At 37.0% G+C, this 17380-nt stretch overlaps 1 protein-coding gene across 1 annotated transcript; it reads right to left on the bottom strand.

Annotated features, from left to right (window-relative positions):
* Positions 1-8792: 8792 nt before the first annotated feature.
* On the bottom strand, positions 8793-15425 carry LOC140165404 (uncharacterized). Its single transcript, XM_072188714.1, has 4 exons — positions 15191-15425; positions 12353-12505; positions 10167-10320; positions 8793-9938 (listed from the first exon to the last, which is right to left on the bottom strand). The coding sequence occupies exons 1-4, from the start codon at positions 15393-15395 to the stop codon at positions 9869-9871; spliced, it is 582 nt and encodes a 193-aa protein (XP_072044815.1). The 5' UTR covers positions 15396-15425; the 3' UTR covers positions 8793-9868.
* Positions 15426-17380: the final 1955 nt, after the last annotated feature.

A 17380-nucleotide genomic window follows, 5' to 3' on the forward strand; every position in this document is an offset into this window, starting at 1 on the left:
ACTTTTCAGCGATGTTTATTATTTTAGTGAAATCTTTAAAAACAATATAATTATACAAAAACACGTTGGATTATATGACGTCATAAACTCATCTTGGTTTTCTCTTATAATGCTCTGTCTGTCTGCATATGACCAATAACCAAGTCGTGACCATCAGTGGCTAACTTGGCTTTGTAGTAAGCATGGTAAGTGAAGAAAAGAAACAGATATTGCATTAGGCTTTAAAACTACTTTTCTGGATAATAATGCTCTTTGTTCTTTTTAAATAAATATAATGCTAGAGTTAAAAATAGCCCTTGTGCGACACAGGTCAAGAACCTATATAGGCACCTAGGCACTATAAAAGACAACCACGTGGGCCAATCAGTGGTTGTCCGGCAAGGCCCGCAGAGCTGGCATAGTAATTTGCTTGCGGGCAACTCAACCCAAACCTCCACGTGGTGTCGGATGGATAACGCAAACTTGGGCTCTGGGGAACAGGCTTGGATGCGAGGAAGTCAAGCTAGCGGAGGATCATGCAAAGTAATTTGACCACGTTTTAGCCCTTCCTCGGCTGACCCAGCCTGGTGTGGCTCTGAAGAGACACCGTTTGGTTTTTACCACGCAGACAGAGGAAAAATCTGGATTTTTTTGTACGAGCATATACAGCAGGAGAAATACAACGAGCGTGGCATAAAGAAGATAGAAATAACTAAGATGCAGTGAAGCAGATAATTACGTATTGTGACTGAATGGAGTTATTCAGGTGCAACTTGACAAAGGAGTGAGTACTGGCGCAAATAACCTCAGTAGTTGAAAGCGCCATACAAATCAACCAAAAACAAAACAAAAAAAACAATCAGTGGTTCACAGCAGCTTAGGGACAACAAGAGTGAAGGAGTACAGTAAAGCGTCAGACACGAGAAATACGATGCTTATGTACTCTGCTCTTGAAGGATATGGTGCGCCGTTGTCAGATATGTCTCCGACTACTGCATCTGCATCTGATAGGCTGTTCTAAACGTGAACTGCAGTGTGGATGAAGGTCATGCCACTAGATATGGTTCTAGAAGCTGGTACTATGAGAGCATGGTAAGGCATGGACAAGCTGAAGTTGGTAGTTCTTCTGACTATGAATAGCTTTGGTAGCAGTGCCTTTATATATGGTAGACACAAGCTGGTGTGCATTTTGTAGAGGATGGTTGCTGCAGCCACTTGACGTCTTTGAGAGATATATGCATTGTGATTGTTTCATCTTCGGTATTTTAGTTTGAGGTTTAAGTTAGGGATTAGGACATTTTAGGTTAGGGTTAACATGGCTAATGTTGGGGTTAGGTTTAGGAATATGGTTAGGGTTAGGTTTAGGAATATGGTTAGGGTTATGCTAATGTTTGGGTTTGGATTAGGTTAAAACTTAAGTTATAGGTTAGGAGTAGGTGAAGAGGTTTGTGTTTATAACGACCTTTATTGTTTTTTCGGCTAATGATCCAGTCCCTTCGGACTATTAACCTACAACAACAACAACAACAACAAAAATAATAATAATAATGATAACAATTATTATTATCATCATCATCATAATCATCATCATCATCATCATCATCATCATCATCATTATCATCATCATCATCATCATCATCATCATCATCATCATCATCATCATCATCATCATCATCATCATCATCATCATCATCATCATCATCATCATCATAATAATAATAATAATAATAATAATAATAATGATAATGATAATGATAATGATAATAATGATAATAATTGTGATAATAAATAATTCGTGTTAGTGTCCGATTACATTTTGAACACCTCCAGAACGCGTCCGATGCGTTCAAATGTAACATATTAAACACATCGGAGGCATTCTAATATTTTATCGCCTTTTTTTGGAAACATTTATCTGGACATCTGAAAAATTATCTTGTCAAACAGAATCCTCAACTCTCAAAGGCGTGGATAAAGTCAAAAACTTGATATGATTTCAGGGCTTAATCATGATATCGACATCGGAAGATTTTCCCCTTGAACACCTCAGATAAATCCAGAACGCCTCTGAAGTGTTCTGAGAAATATGCAGTGTAGGTAGAGTCATGTAACCATAGTAACCTATATTTTCAGGCGGACTTATTTTTCTTTAAGGTGTATTATTAATTAAGTTCATTTTATCATTTTAATTGCAGATGTCTGTAAGACCAAACGTGATCATTGCTGTAGTGGTAGGATTGGTTCCAGTTTTGTGCATTGTGTATTTGCTGTGTTCGAGCACAGCTTTAAAATTAGGTAAATTTTACAGTGGAAACTTGTAAAAACATTTCATTTTATTTTGCGTCTTCTATTTAAAAGTGTTGAAACGAATACAATACAGCAGAAAAAATACAAATCTCAAATTACGAGCATTCAAAGAAGCCCAGTATTAAACAGTGTTAAACAAGATAAAAAAGATCTCCACTGACTAATTAAAGACACTGCGACAAAAAGTAGAGTCATACACAATGCTACTTTGCAGGGATCTCGTTTTAGAGTCACATTAAAACTCTAAAAGTGACACTTGACACATGTCTTCCTAAGATATGCTGTAGTTAACTAAAGCATGGTAGTAGTGCAACTGGTAGCCAGAAGCAACTTGAACGCTTCTAGAAAATGGAGAATCCTGACCCAAGAACGAAAGCGAATTAATCGGAATTTATCATTGTGGACATGGTGGATGGTGTTATCACTTCAGAGTCAAATGTTAATGTAATTAAGGAGGCTGTGGCTAAATGTAGCAAATACGCCGTAACATTCTCCCCAAGCGATGCCACGTTTTGTTTTCTGTCCCGTTTATCACAGACTATCCCACACAGTTTGGACTTATCATGAGAGTCATACACAATGCTACTTTGCAGGGATCTCGTTTTAGAGTCACATTAAAACTCTAAAAGTGACACTTGACACAGTCATGTCTTCCTAAGATATGCTGTAGTTAACTAAAGCATGGTAGTAGCCTGCAACTGGTAGCCAGAATCAACTTGAACGCTTCTAGAAAATGGAGAATCCTGACCCAAGAACGAAAGCGAATTAATCGGAATTATCATTGTAGACATGGTGGATGGTGTTATCACTTCAGAGTCAAATGTTAAAGGGGCATTTCGTGATCCACAGCCTCATCCCCCCACTTTTTCCCAAAAAAGTTGAGATTTTTACACCACTGGATACCTCTGGCTACATAATGTTTATGTACCAAATATTTCTTGCAGATTAATTCTCTTAGCAAAAATATCACCAAATTTGAATTTCGTTCTGGTGCACCAGAACGAAATTACAACACATTGTCTATGGAGCAGTGTAATACACATAATCATGCATAACTCGCAAACGCAAAATCAGAATCAACTGAAATTTTGGAAATAAGCTTTTTGCGTGGATATCTACTGACAAATGTCATAAAACGAGGATGCTAGGATCACGAAATACTCCTTTAATGTAATTAAGGAGGCTGTGGCTAAATGTAGCAAATACGCCGTAACATTCTCCCCAAGCGATGCCACGTTTTGTTTTCTGTCCCGTTTATCACAGACTAACCCACACAGTTTGGACTTATCATGAGACCACCGGCCTTACATTTAGACCACTGCACTAGACTAAATCTAGCGGATAGACCTTAAAAGTTATATATTCTACCAATGTACATGTATTTTATTGAACCATTTATATTGTCAATATTTATCATTTCTCCGATCTGATGCTGATACTTCTGGCATATTGGCAATAGACAGAGCACCTCAACCTCGTTCCTGGGAAAGCATACGTGTAGCATTCGGTAACCAGCCTCATAGTGGTAGGCATATGGTAAGCATGTTAGTACTGCCGATTAGCGAATCAATTAAGCTGAAGGTGACAGAATTGACATAAACCTCTCCCAATGGGGACCCTTATTAGGAAACATACATTTCCCATAATTCCATGGTAAAAGTTTAAACCGGGGTCAACATTCAAAGTTGCTCAAATTTCAATATATGCATGTGATCATAAGTATTAAGAAAATATATAGTTTGACCTACCTACGACTTAATATTCCGGAGTTATGTGCAAATAGATCAAAGATCAATACTTTGGTGGATGGGTCAATACAGAAATTGTTCTCCGATTTTGATTAAATGATCTCAAAATGTTCGACTGGTTATACCAATTTCAATAAGGAATAGTTTGCAATACCTTAGATCCTTTGTTGCCAAGGTAACATAGTGTAACGGGTCAATACCGAATCAGTCCTATTGGTTGTGACCTTGTTTGTTGTGTTTCCTACGTAACCAAATGTCCTAGATGGTGCAAACTATATTCTGTTTCTTGATTGCTATTACAAAACGAAAATTTTCATCAAAAACTGTAGAATTATTCTGTTTTGACCCATGTGTAGCCCAAATGCTAATCATCGACCTTTTTGCATAACTCAGTGCAGTGACGATAAGCCTCAGATAGGTCAAACTATACATTTTCTGAATCCTTATATAAACCTGAGGAATATTTTGGAATTGGAACCCTGTATAAACTTCGACCTCGAAATTAACTAATTATTTTTTTCTAATAAGTGATCCACAAAGAGAGTACATGCCAATTTTATTGCTTGTATCACATTGGGCTCAAAATATTAAATGTAATAATAATAGTAAAAAAGAAAATAGTAAAGTAACAAATAAATGTGGGGGTTTATAATCCACGAAGCCAACCCACATGCCTCTGCACACTTTACAGATTTTTGCTGGCCACTGAAGCCAAAAGAAAAATCTTATTAAACAACATTCAAAGACCTCTTCAGAATCGATGCCCTAATTTTTCTTCCTTTTTTTTCTCCATCCCCGTTTTTTTTCACCTTTTTTTGCGCCCTCTGCGTTTGCCGCCCTAGGCGACCGCCTTACCTGGCCTAATGGTAGGAACGGCCCTGTTCAGAGCCGATGCAAAGTTTATAGATACTCAATAACTGCTTTTTGTGGTATATTATGTTATTGCATTTTATGTAATACTGTTTTGTATATTGCTCTGCAGAAACACATGACCAATGCTGTAGATTGGGAGCAGCAACAAGCAAATCGTTCACACACAATAAGAGAAGTATGTATGACTCTTAATGCACCTAGTACTACGCCACTGTCACAGTGGCTAAAGACGCACCATGCACATCTACAAAATGTACTCGTGTCCGATAAATACAAAAAACTTTTTTGTTATGTTCCTAAGGTTGCTTGCACCAACTGGAAAAAAGTTTTTCTGTATTTGAACGGCGCAGTTAAGAATGAGTCCGAGGCGAGTCGGCTGGCTCATAAGCAGAAGATCACATTGGCTATGTTCTCTGAGGAGGAAGCATCGTTTAAACTACAGACTTATTTCAAGTTTATATTTGTTCGCAATCCAAAGACCAGGGTTTTATCGGGTTATAGAGAGAAACTTGCTATCCCCAAGAAACGAGGCAGAAGTAGCTGGGCTGTAAATTTAGCAAATAAGATACATCTTCAATATGGCAACCATACGCTGATGAATGTCACACGATTACCTAAAAACGGATTCAACATCTCATTCCAAGAGTTTGTGCGCTATTTAGGTTCCAAAGAGACGATGTTTGATTCATCAGGATCTGACCATTGGAAACCCATGTCTGATTTATGTCACCCTTGTCATATTCAGTATGATGCTATCGGGAAATTAGAAACTTTTGAATTTGATACGAAACAAATACTACGGCGTTTGAACAGAGAGGATTTGCTCAATGTAGTTTTGAAAGAATCAGATCATTCGACTGGTTCGTCCAGTGAGAAGGTACTACTAAATTATTACTCGCAGTTAACCCAATCTGAAATGAATGGATTGAATTGGCGGTATAAGACAGATATAGCTGCGTTTGATTATATTTCATCTAATTAGGTATAGTTACACGGAAAAACAGTGGCATAATTGATGGGAAATATATAAATAAACATACTTTTGTCACCAGTATAGTTACTCTATCCAGGCATGACAGGATAGTCCAAAAACACAATAACTTACTTTTAATATAGACCCCAATCCAGACTGTAAGCCTAAACTTTACCCTCACCATAACATAAACCTTAATCATAACCGATAACCCTATACATAACCCTGATTCTAATCATAATTTTGACCCTAAACCTTGCCTTACCATATCCCTAAGACTAACCCCAGATTTATCACTAAACCTTAACCCTGACTTAAATGGCCTAAACCCTAGTTTAACCCTTTTTGGACCAAATACCATGTGGACTATAATGGGCTGTTCCTACAAAAAGGGTTCTTCAAATTGTATTATGTTCATTCTTTCTCGCCCACGCGAGTATTTTGCCAGAAAATATTTTACAAAGCCACCTCCTGGTTACGGCCTTGTTTTTCACCAATACATGAGTCAATATAATGATATTATTATGAGAATTACAATGTAAATTGAAAAGTTTTATACAAAATTTGTATGCAAGACACGACTGCTTTTAAATATTTACATTAGTTTATAATTGGGAATACATATAATTTCATCATACAAGTAGTGTAATGAGCTGTTTACAAATAATAAACAAACAACATACTTTGATAATCCGTTTGATTACCGGAATCGAATTTTTAAATGCATGACACGACACTGCTTTGTCATCTACATGTTTGTAAATTTAAAATTAAAACAGAGTTTATAACTTGGAATACATACAATTTCATCATAATATGATACCAAACAACACCAAATTAGATAGTAAACAAGCAACATATTGTCTAAGCTGCCATCTTAAGTTAGTAGTTTGTCTCAAAGCCCCCGCGCGCATTAGTAAAAACGCCCGCTTTTTGCGCGTTATTCAGTTTTTTCCGGTGTTTTTTTTCTTCCAAATTCACAACACAAAAAAATCTCAAAAAGACGTCAAGAATAAATCGTGATTCTTATTTATTAGCTCCAATTTGCTACCAAACACTATAAGTTGACAAAGATTGATACCGGTATTGGAAAGTTGGTGCGTTTTCAAAAGTGCCAAATCAAAACGTTGCACGCGGTCGAAATTGCTAAGCGTTTTCAAGCTTGCTTGCCCACAAGGAAACTTGTATATTGCTTTCATAGAATTGAAAGGGAAAGGCTATAGGCTCTGAAAAGTTACAAAATATAGAAATTATAGATACATGGACGAGGACATATCCTACAAATCTATTCAATTTCAATTTCATATCTGTATAATAGTGTTATAATTATTACCAGTAGGCTTCGACTATATTTTACGTAATTTGTAAATACGCACGCGACCACCCAGCAAACACAAAACGTTTTCGATATCATTCGCAAAAGTTTATAAAAGGTTGTCAGAAAACGTTTAAATGTCGGGTTATATAAAGGGTATATTAAGAGTATAAAACGTTTTCATAACCTTAAAAAACATTTTAGGCTACTGCTCAGCAAACAAAAATATTTTACAGAAAACGTTTAAATGTCGGGTTATATAAAGGGTATAAAAATGTTTTAATAACATTCCAAAAACATTCTTGAAAACTTGATACAAAACATTCTAAACAGAATGTTATTTTGGGGTTGAAAAAATATTTTGCGAAAAATGTTTGCCTAAAATATTTTCAATAACGTTTTTAAAATGTTTTCATGACCTTTATATAACCCGACATTTAAATGTTATTAAAAGGTTTTGAAAAAAAAACATTTTAAGAACATTTCTGTGTTTGCTGGGTTCAAATATTTTAACATAATGTTATTTAAATATTGACACAATATTTGGCAAAAATGTTTGCAAAAATAGTTTACAATAACATTTTTTGAAAACATCGGAGGAAAGTCAGCCTATCCTGCGAGAAGAGGTAGAAACTCTTCTGCGTGTTTTCATACAAAACGTTTAAAACGTTATCATGACCTTTATATAACCCGACGTTTTAATGTTATAAAAACGTTTTTACCCAAACCAAAAGCCAAAATATAACTTATTTAAAACGATTTTAAAACGTTTTTGAGTTTGCTTGGCACCTCCGCGCTGCCATAACAACTTGTATACAGTAAGTCTCGAAGTGACCTTCTACATAGCGGGTCTTCCTGTACATTTAATGGTAAAACCGGTAAACAACACGAGACTGTGCAGCAAAGTTTTCTATTTGTTCAACTTTGTGATTATATTGTAAACGTTTCCATTGATAAATATTTTTTTCGGTCTTCAAATACTTTTAAAATGTTGTTGTTGATAACATATTATAAATTCCGGAATCCCCCAATCTGTAATAATTTTGATATTGAATTAATATTTGAATTTGATGATATTTATTTAAAGAGTTCCTATCCTTTTCAATGGCATGATAATTTTGTCACGCTTGCTGGTCTTAGTATGACATACCCATGTGTCACGTGCGTATTTATAAACATATTTATAAATAACTGCTTATTTTCCCAGAATATTTTCCCAGAAAAAAAAAATATCCCAGAAAACATATTTATCCCAGAAAAATATTTATCCCAGAAAAAAATTACCCCAGAAAAATATTTATGCTAGAAAAAATATTTATTTATCCCAGAAAAAATATTTATCCTAGAAAAAAAATGTGTTCCAGAAAAAATATTTATCCCAGAAAAAATAGTTTTCCCAGAAAAAACATTTATCCCAGAAAAAATATAATTTATCCCAGAAAAATATTTATCAAAAAAAATTATCCCAGAAAAAAAACTTTTCCCAGAACAAAATATTTATCCCAGAAAAAATTATTTATCCTAGAAAAAATGTTAATCCCAGAAAAATATTTATTCCAGAAACTTGTTTTTTTTTCCTTCTAAAATCAGGCCCATATCCGAACTTTTTAACAATAAACACGGAAAATATAGTTCCGAAATGTTGACAAATAATTTTAAATGTTTGGTATGATGAAACAACTCCACTGCATGTATATATACATGATGTCATATGTGACAGTTTTTTCAATATTTTTGCGTTTTGCGTGATGTTAAAACGCTGTCAACGTGAACTAGGCTGGCGCCTAGTATTCAGATATTATGCTACAATCCACGAAAAAAAGGTTGGCACACTTTGCCTGTCTTTAGGTATATCTTTGCCTCCGCTCCCCCAATTCAATGTTGGACCAAGCCATGTTGTCAACGGCTCCGTGAGACCCTACAACATTGAAAGATGGGGGAGTGGGGAAGGGTGAGATATAGGGGGGAGTCTGTACTTCACATATATTGCATGCATGTTTTACTCGCCTCCCCAAATTTAATAGGGCACGCATTTCCATTGTTTGGTGCAAGTGTGCCAACTATTTTATTTCCTGGATTGTAGTCTCATAAATGGCCTCGTCGTATGACATTTTCCCCAGAAAAAATAATTATCCCAGAAAATGTATTTATCCCACAAAATATTGTATAGTTGATATATGTTGTCTAACCATGTACATAGTACATGGCAAAAATGTGCATATCTTCTTTAGGGATACTGGGAATTCCCAATTTTGTAATCATTTTATTGTCCACTTTTTTTTGATACAATTTTGGTCTGGGAATTCCCAAAAATTGATGGTACAAACTTACATGTCTTCTTTAGGGTGGGGTGTATAATCCATTGCACCACTACAAATCTATTGAATACCATTACGTAATACGTATTGCAACATATTCCGTCCACAAAAGAAGTAACTATGCTTTCATCTATATCAAGTGTGCCGCCAAAGTTGCCTGTTTATTTAGCAAATTCAAAATCATGGCATCAAAATAAGTATTACTTAACCTGGAAATGTATAGTATATCTTCAGTTACTTGTCAGAAATAAATGCATGATAAAGAGAAAATTAAATAAAACTAATAAAGAGCAGCAAAACTGAATATACATTTTTGCCGAAAATACACCATTCTAAACAAAACCAGAAACCAAAATCAGAAGGTATAAAACACATCCATGTATCCTTTAAGTTCGCCATTAATCCGTTTGAACACCTTTTCATACCTGTTTATTGAGAGAGAGAGTGAGGGAGAGAGAGGGAATAAATAAAATATTGAGGAACATCAAAATAAAAAGATAAAATTGTCGGATTGTCGACTCTGGTTACAAACCATACCCATAATGCTTCGCATAATTTTATAACGCCCAACACAGCCTTTATCATTTTATTCCGAGGTTAGATAATTATTAAAATTAGTAAGCTTTATTTTGTTTTCATTCCTCTGTACTTACGGGACAGAAAATATTTCCCTAGTGCCATTGAATCCCTTAAACTTTCCGTAAGCGAACGCGTTACTGCTTGTCTCACCACCTCCTTCGAGTGTGAACTGAACACTTTGGAAATTGTCGTTAGCTGTCAGCCAAGCTTGATATCTTTCGTACATCTCTGAAAAAATGAGACGCAAAGACACCGGCAATTATTAATGCGTATGTGGAAGTCCAATCTCTACACATGTAATCTGATGGTCAGAATTCATTCGGTCATATTGGGTCGCATTCTTATTCCCATTTGGATGGATAAAATTCGATTAAATATATCGATCATATATTATATTGGACTAGCGAGACAGCCGCGTTTCGCGCGGGTCCCCGCTAGATGAGTAAATGGGAGGGTTCACAAAAACAGGAATTACTGAACAGGTAGAATGCCAGTTGTGATTAGCTCTACTAGTATAGGGCCTTTTGACTGTGGTGATCCAAAACCAAGCTACATGTATATCATAAAACCTGGCTAGAGCAAGAAAACTGCTAATCTGCTAATTGTGACTGCTATTCCCGTCTGGTGGAGCGGTTAGTGGATTTTAGCGGTTCTTGGATATAGTTTGTTTAAAAGGCCCTATAGTAGGGCTAGTTGCGATGACGCGATTGGTTGGCAACCAATTTTAATAACAAAACAAACCCGATTTTAACTAAACCATATTTTCATTGATTTTGAAGCCAATTCTTGACCGTTTTCAACCAAATAAAGTGTATCACCCTGTTCGTATATCCCTCAATGTCCCGTATGAATTTGAATCCACGCTGGCGGGGCCTTATACCTATATACATACACACATACGCGCATGCAACTTTTCCCTATTTATAGTAAGACTAGTCCCGCGCTTCCACCCTTTCTTCTTTACTAATTCTTTTTGCCGCCCCTTTGCCGCCTCTTTGCCGCCCCTCTGCCGTCCCTTCTTCTTCCCGCCGCCCCTTCGATTTGGCCGCCCCCAGCTTTGACCCCGGGGGGCTGGCGCTCCCGAAGGCCCCCCCCAAAAAAAAAATACGGGCATGATTTGTGCCGAAATTCCTTCCCACAATTCAATCAGCGTTTTGCATAACAATATAATACAGTTTGGAGGTTAATCAATATTCTTTGTTATGCAATACGCATATTGTATTGTGGGAAGGAATTTCGGCACAAATTGACTGCCGGTAGAGAAACCCTAAATCCGCGTATTGGTATCGCTTCTAACAGCTTAATTATTACGTGGTTAGTGATATGATGAACTTGCTGGAGTCGGGTTTTTTTAACAACACATCTGTCAATAAAATGAAGCAGTGTAGAAAGAAGCCTGTTTCCTAGAGAAAGGGAGTGATTGGTGAAAGAAACACCATTTTTGGAGATTGTCATCTGCGTATGGAGTTAAGTGTTTGGAGAACTGCGCAAGGAGTTAAGTGTTTGGAGAACGGCGCGAGGAGTTAAGTGTTTGGAGAACTGTACAAGGAGTTAAAAGTGTTTAGAGAACTGCGCAAGGAGTTAAAAGTGTTTAGAGAACTGCGCAAGGAGTTAAGTATTTGGAGAAAACAGCACCATTTATGTGCGATGATTTTATACGCAAAGGATTATAAATGGAAGTGTACAGTAGACTTTGCTGAACAGTGATTTGTGCAGGACACATCAGCGATCCAGAACATTAGATTTTGTTACCTTAATCAAACAGTGTATTAGTGTTGTACATTTGTGTGAATTTGGGTAAAAGGTGACTTTGGACTTGAGTCATTGCGGCTCACAACACATTTTGTCCTCCTTCCATATTATATTATCATGTCCACTGGTTTCTAGATCTGGCACGTAAATGCGTGGCTCTGCGTCGTTTACTCAAGCGATGGCGTTGCGCCAATTAAACCAACAAACTCCCTTGCGTACGTGTGGGTGTACGCTTTGTGTTATTAACTACGCGCGTGATCTGATACTGCAAATACGCTGTTTATGTCACCCGATACTGGTTAATTAGCCCAACATCGGCAGAACAACATTGGCCTAACGTTGGTTTGACGACACCGACGGTGCCAATCATTTTAACCAACGTTAGCCTAACATTGCATTGCTGGCTGGTACAAGAAATACTCTTAATTACCTTTTACCCCAAACCAATTTAAAATAAGTTGATCTACTTTAGCAGACAAGATTGCTTCATCAACTGAGTTCAACCTACCGTCTATACCGAACCCAGCTTCCATTCCAAATATTAAAGATATGACGTCGTCTGTATACATGTCCATGCTTCGCTCTGAAGATTGGGTCGCTATAAGGTCTTCGAGGGTGTCCAAGAATGTCCGAAATTCACTTTCAAGACTACTGTCCATGCCTTCACAAATAGAATGTAATGGATTATATCAAGTAAGTACCCAGCAAACACAAAACGTTTTCGACATCATTCGCAAAAGGTTAAAAAAGTTGTCAGAAAACGTTTAAATGTCGGGTTATATAAATGGTATATTAAGGGTATAAAATGTTTTCATAACATTAAAAAACATTTTGTGATAATCTACTGCTCAGCAAACACAAAATGTTTTACAGAAAACGTTTAAATGTCGGGTACAGAAACGTTTTAATAACATTCCAAAAACATTTGTGAAAACTTGATACAAAACATTCTAAACAGGATGTTATTTTGGGGTTGAAAAAATATTTTGCGAAAAACGTTTGCCCAAAATATTTGCTATAACGTTTTAAAAACGTTTTCATGACCTTTATACAACCCGACATTTAAATGTTATTAAAACGTTTTGAAAAAAAAAAACATTTTAAGAACATTTCTGTGTTTGCTGCGTGCAAATATTTTAACATAATGTTATTTAAGTGTTGACAAAATATTTGGCAAAAAATGTTTGCAAAAATAGTTTACAATAAAATTTTGAAAACATTTAAAAAATATTGTTGTAGTGTGTTTTCATACAAAACGTTTTAAAACGTTTTCATGACCTTTATATAACCCGACATTTTAATGTTATTAAAACGTTTTTACCTAAACCAAAAGCCAAAATATAACTTATTTAAAACATTTTTAAAACGTTTTTGTGTTTGCTGGGTAGCTCATTAATTTGGTGTTTATATTTGTATACCAGTATAATGACAAACTTATGCCTTATTTCTTTCCCGAAAACAAACAAAAGCAAGCATATAAACACAACAAACAAGCAAACAAAACAAAAAGTGAAGGCTAGGTTTCACAATCATGCACACCATGCAGGAGCTGCACAAATGTTACCCCTGTGTAACCTTTTGTGACCTCTAACGGTCACTAGGGGCCAAATCCAAAGCCTCCACATCTTAAAATAAACTTTGGACCATGAACTTCATATGTGGAAACTCAATGAATAAAGTGCAGCTCCTGCGTGGCGTACCTGATTGTAAAGCCTAGCCTTGACTTTTTGTTTTGACATTTTGTGACATCTAGAGGTCACTAGTGGTCAAATCTGAAATGCCTCCACACCTTAAAATGTGACCCGACACGCACGGCGAATGAGCCGTAAATTCCTCCCCGGTCAATTTTGTTTTATTTCGTGTTTAGAAAATATACATCATAAGCTTTAAAATGGTATATCATTTGACTTCAAACGATATCCAGAAGCGGGATTATGGTTTGTTAAACTTTGCTCCTTCAACAAAATGGTAGCTTCTTTTACGTTTGTGAAGGTTGTCATTCATCCAGGTATAATCAAATATAAAATTAGATTAAATTAAGACTGTTCAACTGGACTCACGGTTTTTGAGAGGCAACAGTTTCACACCTTATCCTAGGTACAGCTTCTTTTGTTTTTACATGTGACTCTTTTCTACATTGCTGGCAATAAATATCAAACAGTCATAATTAGCGGTCATTTCAAATCATCCCTAAGTCAACGAGGTTTAAGAAAGTTCTCTCATTGTTAATTGTTGGTTATACATACCTATACAAAATACTTTGACTGGTAACCCACCACTTGAACAGGATTTAGCCAAAACAAACAAAGACCAGCGTTATTAAAAATTCTATAGCCATTTAAGTAAGAAGCTTATTATTCACTTCAACAATAGGATTATTGATTGGTGTTTGACTATAAAAATGAGAAAGATGTCACGCCAGCTTAAGTTACCGATGAATACGACCTACATAGACATTTTACACTGTAACTCAGAATACAATTTAGGGAATTTACGGCTCATTCGAGCTGTACGGTCACAAATAAACTTTGGACCATGTACTTCATGTGTGGACACTCTCATGCTTTTATCACAAAGTGCACATGGTTCATCTTAGCAGCAGCACTATATACACGTTCTCGAAATAATCGGAGGGGTATGATATGAGTGGCTAAAGTCGCGCCAAATTATGTTATTATATTGAAAATGGGTAAAACACAGAATCTAAAATCTGCTCAAATCATATCAATCATTCCAGGGCAGATAGACGTAATGTGATGTGACTTTTTAATCTAAAACTAGAATAATATAAGGGCAAAAATAAATAAATAAATGAATTGCCCAACCAATAAGGGGTTGTGCAACAATAAGCCCTGGTGGAAGGGTAGAATGGGGGGGTGCGAGCCCAAGGGGTGGGCAAGCAATTTTGGCAAGCCGAAAGGGACAAGCAATTTTGCCATACATTTATGGGCCTTTTAAATAAAATGCTCTAAAATGGCTTAGGAAAACAGCACGGAAACGCTTAAATATATGCAAATTTTCTTGCTCACTGCGCTCGCAACATGTATTTTGACCGTTTAAGGGTTTGCAAATTAGGATCCCAGCATTTTGGCACGTGCAAGGGGGGGGGGGCGAGGGCTCATAACTATTTCACAACACCTAAATTATCCTTAACTACCTCCTTGTTACGCACTTCCCCGTACTTCCCCGTAATTTTATTGAAGACTATAGTTTGCGCCTGACGTCAGAGCAAAGGAACGGCGTGATTGGTTGGTGACTGCGCAGTACGGCATTTTTGGTCTGGTTGACATGACGTCATACGCAAACTAGTCTTTTTAATTCGGTCTTCAATTATGATAATACGTACCACCATTTGTTGCACAGGAAAAGCTTAATCCGGTATCTTGGCAAGATTGTTGGCAGTTCCCTTTACTAAATGGCTTGTTCGTATCGGGAACGCATGCCTTGCAGGTCTCTTTGCAATATTGTTTAATCGGGTCTTGCGATGAAGTGACACCGTCAACGATTGCTGCAAACAAGACGGTGATTACGATGCGTCTAAGAGCTGCCATGATTATACTAGAGCAATGTTCGGAAGTTATAATATTCTGAAATTTGATAGAAAAGATGTGAGTAATTCTGTACATTTTATTTAAAGATTTTTTTTTCAGACTAGCTTACCATTTTACAGAAGTTCAATAGCCTTGAAGTAAACTATGGCCCTCGTCGAAACGCCGAAAGTCAGCTTGAAGCTAGTATTGGATTAACCCTTGTTACGAGTCGTACTGACTCAAAGCCAAAATCACCTTTTACCTAAATTCACACGAATGCACAACAAAAATACACTGTTTGATTAAGCTAACAAAATCTAAGTTATAAGTCTTAGTTATTTAATTGAAATTAAGATATGATTGATACAATATATGACAACAAATGCACATACAAAATACTCAAATATAATTATTCTTTAAACTAATCAGTAACTTCGTCCGAGAATAACTTCCGAGAATTGCTCTAGTAACACAAACATCAGTACACCGTGGTCTTCCATCTGACCATTATGCAGTCAAGTGTGAACTTGATGTTGCACGACCTAATGCAACGAAATGTTCTGTCCGTCAACGACTAAAGGACATTGATCTTAGTGCTCTTCGTGATGATGTTGTACACTCACCACTCATAATGACACCTGCTGATGATCGTGACGAACTTTCTGAACAATATCACACCGTCTTGCGCACGATTCTTGATACACATACTCCTGAGAAAACGCATGAGATTACCTTAAGACCTCATGCACCTTGGTACGATGAGAGCCTTAGAAATGCCAAAAGGAAGAAGCGTTCTTGTGAAAGAAAGTGGAAAACATCTGGTTTGGAGATTCATAAGCAAATCTTTCAAGAAAGCTGCATGCTGTGACTATAAGAAACTTCTTGATAGTGCTAAGACAAAATACCACAAGTCTGTCATATCAAACTGTGATCAAAAACAACTGTTCAGTGTCATCGACAAATTGTCTGTTGCACAAAGTCCAACGGTGCTACCATCAAATGAATCTTCTTTAGATCTTGCAAACGAATTTGTGAAGTTCTTTGATCAGAAGATTCAGAAGATAAGAACATCACTTGACAACGCTTCTGTTTCTGCTTCATCTGTTAATGTGGCTGACAAGTGTGATTGCTCTCTCTTGCAATTCCAGGAAGTTTCCGAGGATTATGTCCGCGAAATTGTGATGCAGTCGTCCAATGCACCCTCGATCCGCTGCCAATGTCGCTATTCATGCTCTTGGTTGATGATCTTCTGCCTGCTATTACAAAGATCGTCAATAAATCTCTTTCAACTGGTTACTTCCCAGACACCTATAAGGTGGCTCGCGTCAAGCCTCTTATCAAGAAGCCTTCTCTCGATTGCGAGGACATGACAACTTTCGTCCAATATCAAATCTCCGGTTTGAATCAAAGCTGGTCGAACGCGTCGCTGTGAGACAGCTTCAAGCTTACTTGAAAGATAATGGACTTCAAGGCAACAAACAATCTGCCTACCGGGAAGGCTGTAGCACAGAAACCGCACTTCTCCGTGTCTGCAATGATATTCTTCAGACTATAGATAAGGGTGATGAGGCAGTTCTGGTTCTGCTCGATTTCTCGGCCGCATTCGACACTATAGACCACCATGTGTTGATTGCGCGCCTCGAGGACCGATACGGAATCGGTGACAGAGCACTAGACTGGTTTGCATCGTATCTTGGCAATCGCAAGCAAGCCGTTGCCATTGATTCCGTCGTCTCTGATCCGCTTCCATTGGATTGTGGCGTACCCCAGGGGTCGGTTGCGGGACCCATTATTTTTACTTTGTATAGTGCACCGATTGAAGATGTTGCTTTCGCCAATGGAATCCAGTGTATGACATATGCAGATGATACCCAATTGCATATCTCTATGATGAAACCTTCGGACAGAGATGTTTGCATTGCTAAACTTGAACAGTGTCTTGTTGATATAAAATCATGGACCATTCGTAACAAGCTCCAGTTAAACGATAGCAAAACCGAAATCGT

The sequence above is a fragment of the Amphiura filiformis genome, chromosome 12 (genome assembly GCF_039555335.1).
Source record: "Amphiura filiformis chromosome 12, Afil_fr2py, whole genome shotgun sequence".
Taxonomy (NCBI): Eukaryota; Metazoa; Echinodermata; class Ophiuroidea; order Amphilepidida; family Amphiuridae; genus Amphiura; species Amphiura filiformis.

Bases quoted from the DNA above. Each gene is read 5' to 3' on its own strand.
- LOC140165404 (XM_072188714.1), bottom strand. From the start codon at position 15,395: ATGGCAGCTCTTAGACGCATCGTAATCACCGTCTTGTTTGCAGCAATC. The intron at 10,321-12,352 runs GTAGGTTGAACT...TCATTTTTTCAG, and splicing joins AGCTGGGTTCGGTATAGACG to AGATGTACGAAAGATATCAA. The intron at 9,939-10,166 runs GTAAGTACAGAG...CTCAATAAACAG, and splicing joins AGGGAAATATTTTCTGTCCC to GTATGAAAAGGTGTTCAAAC.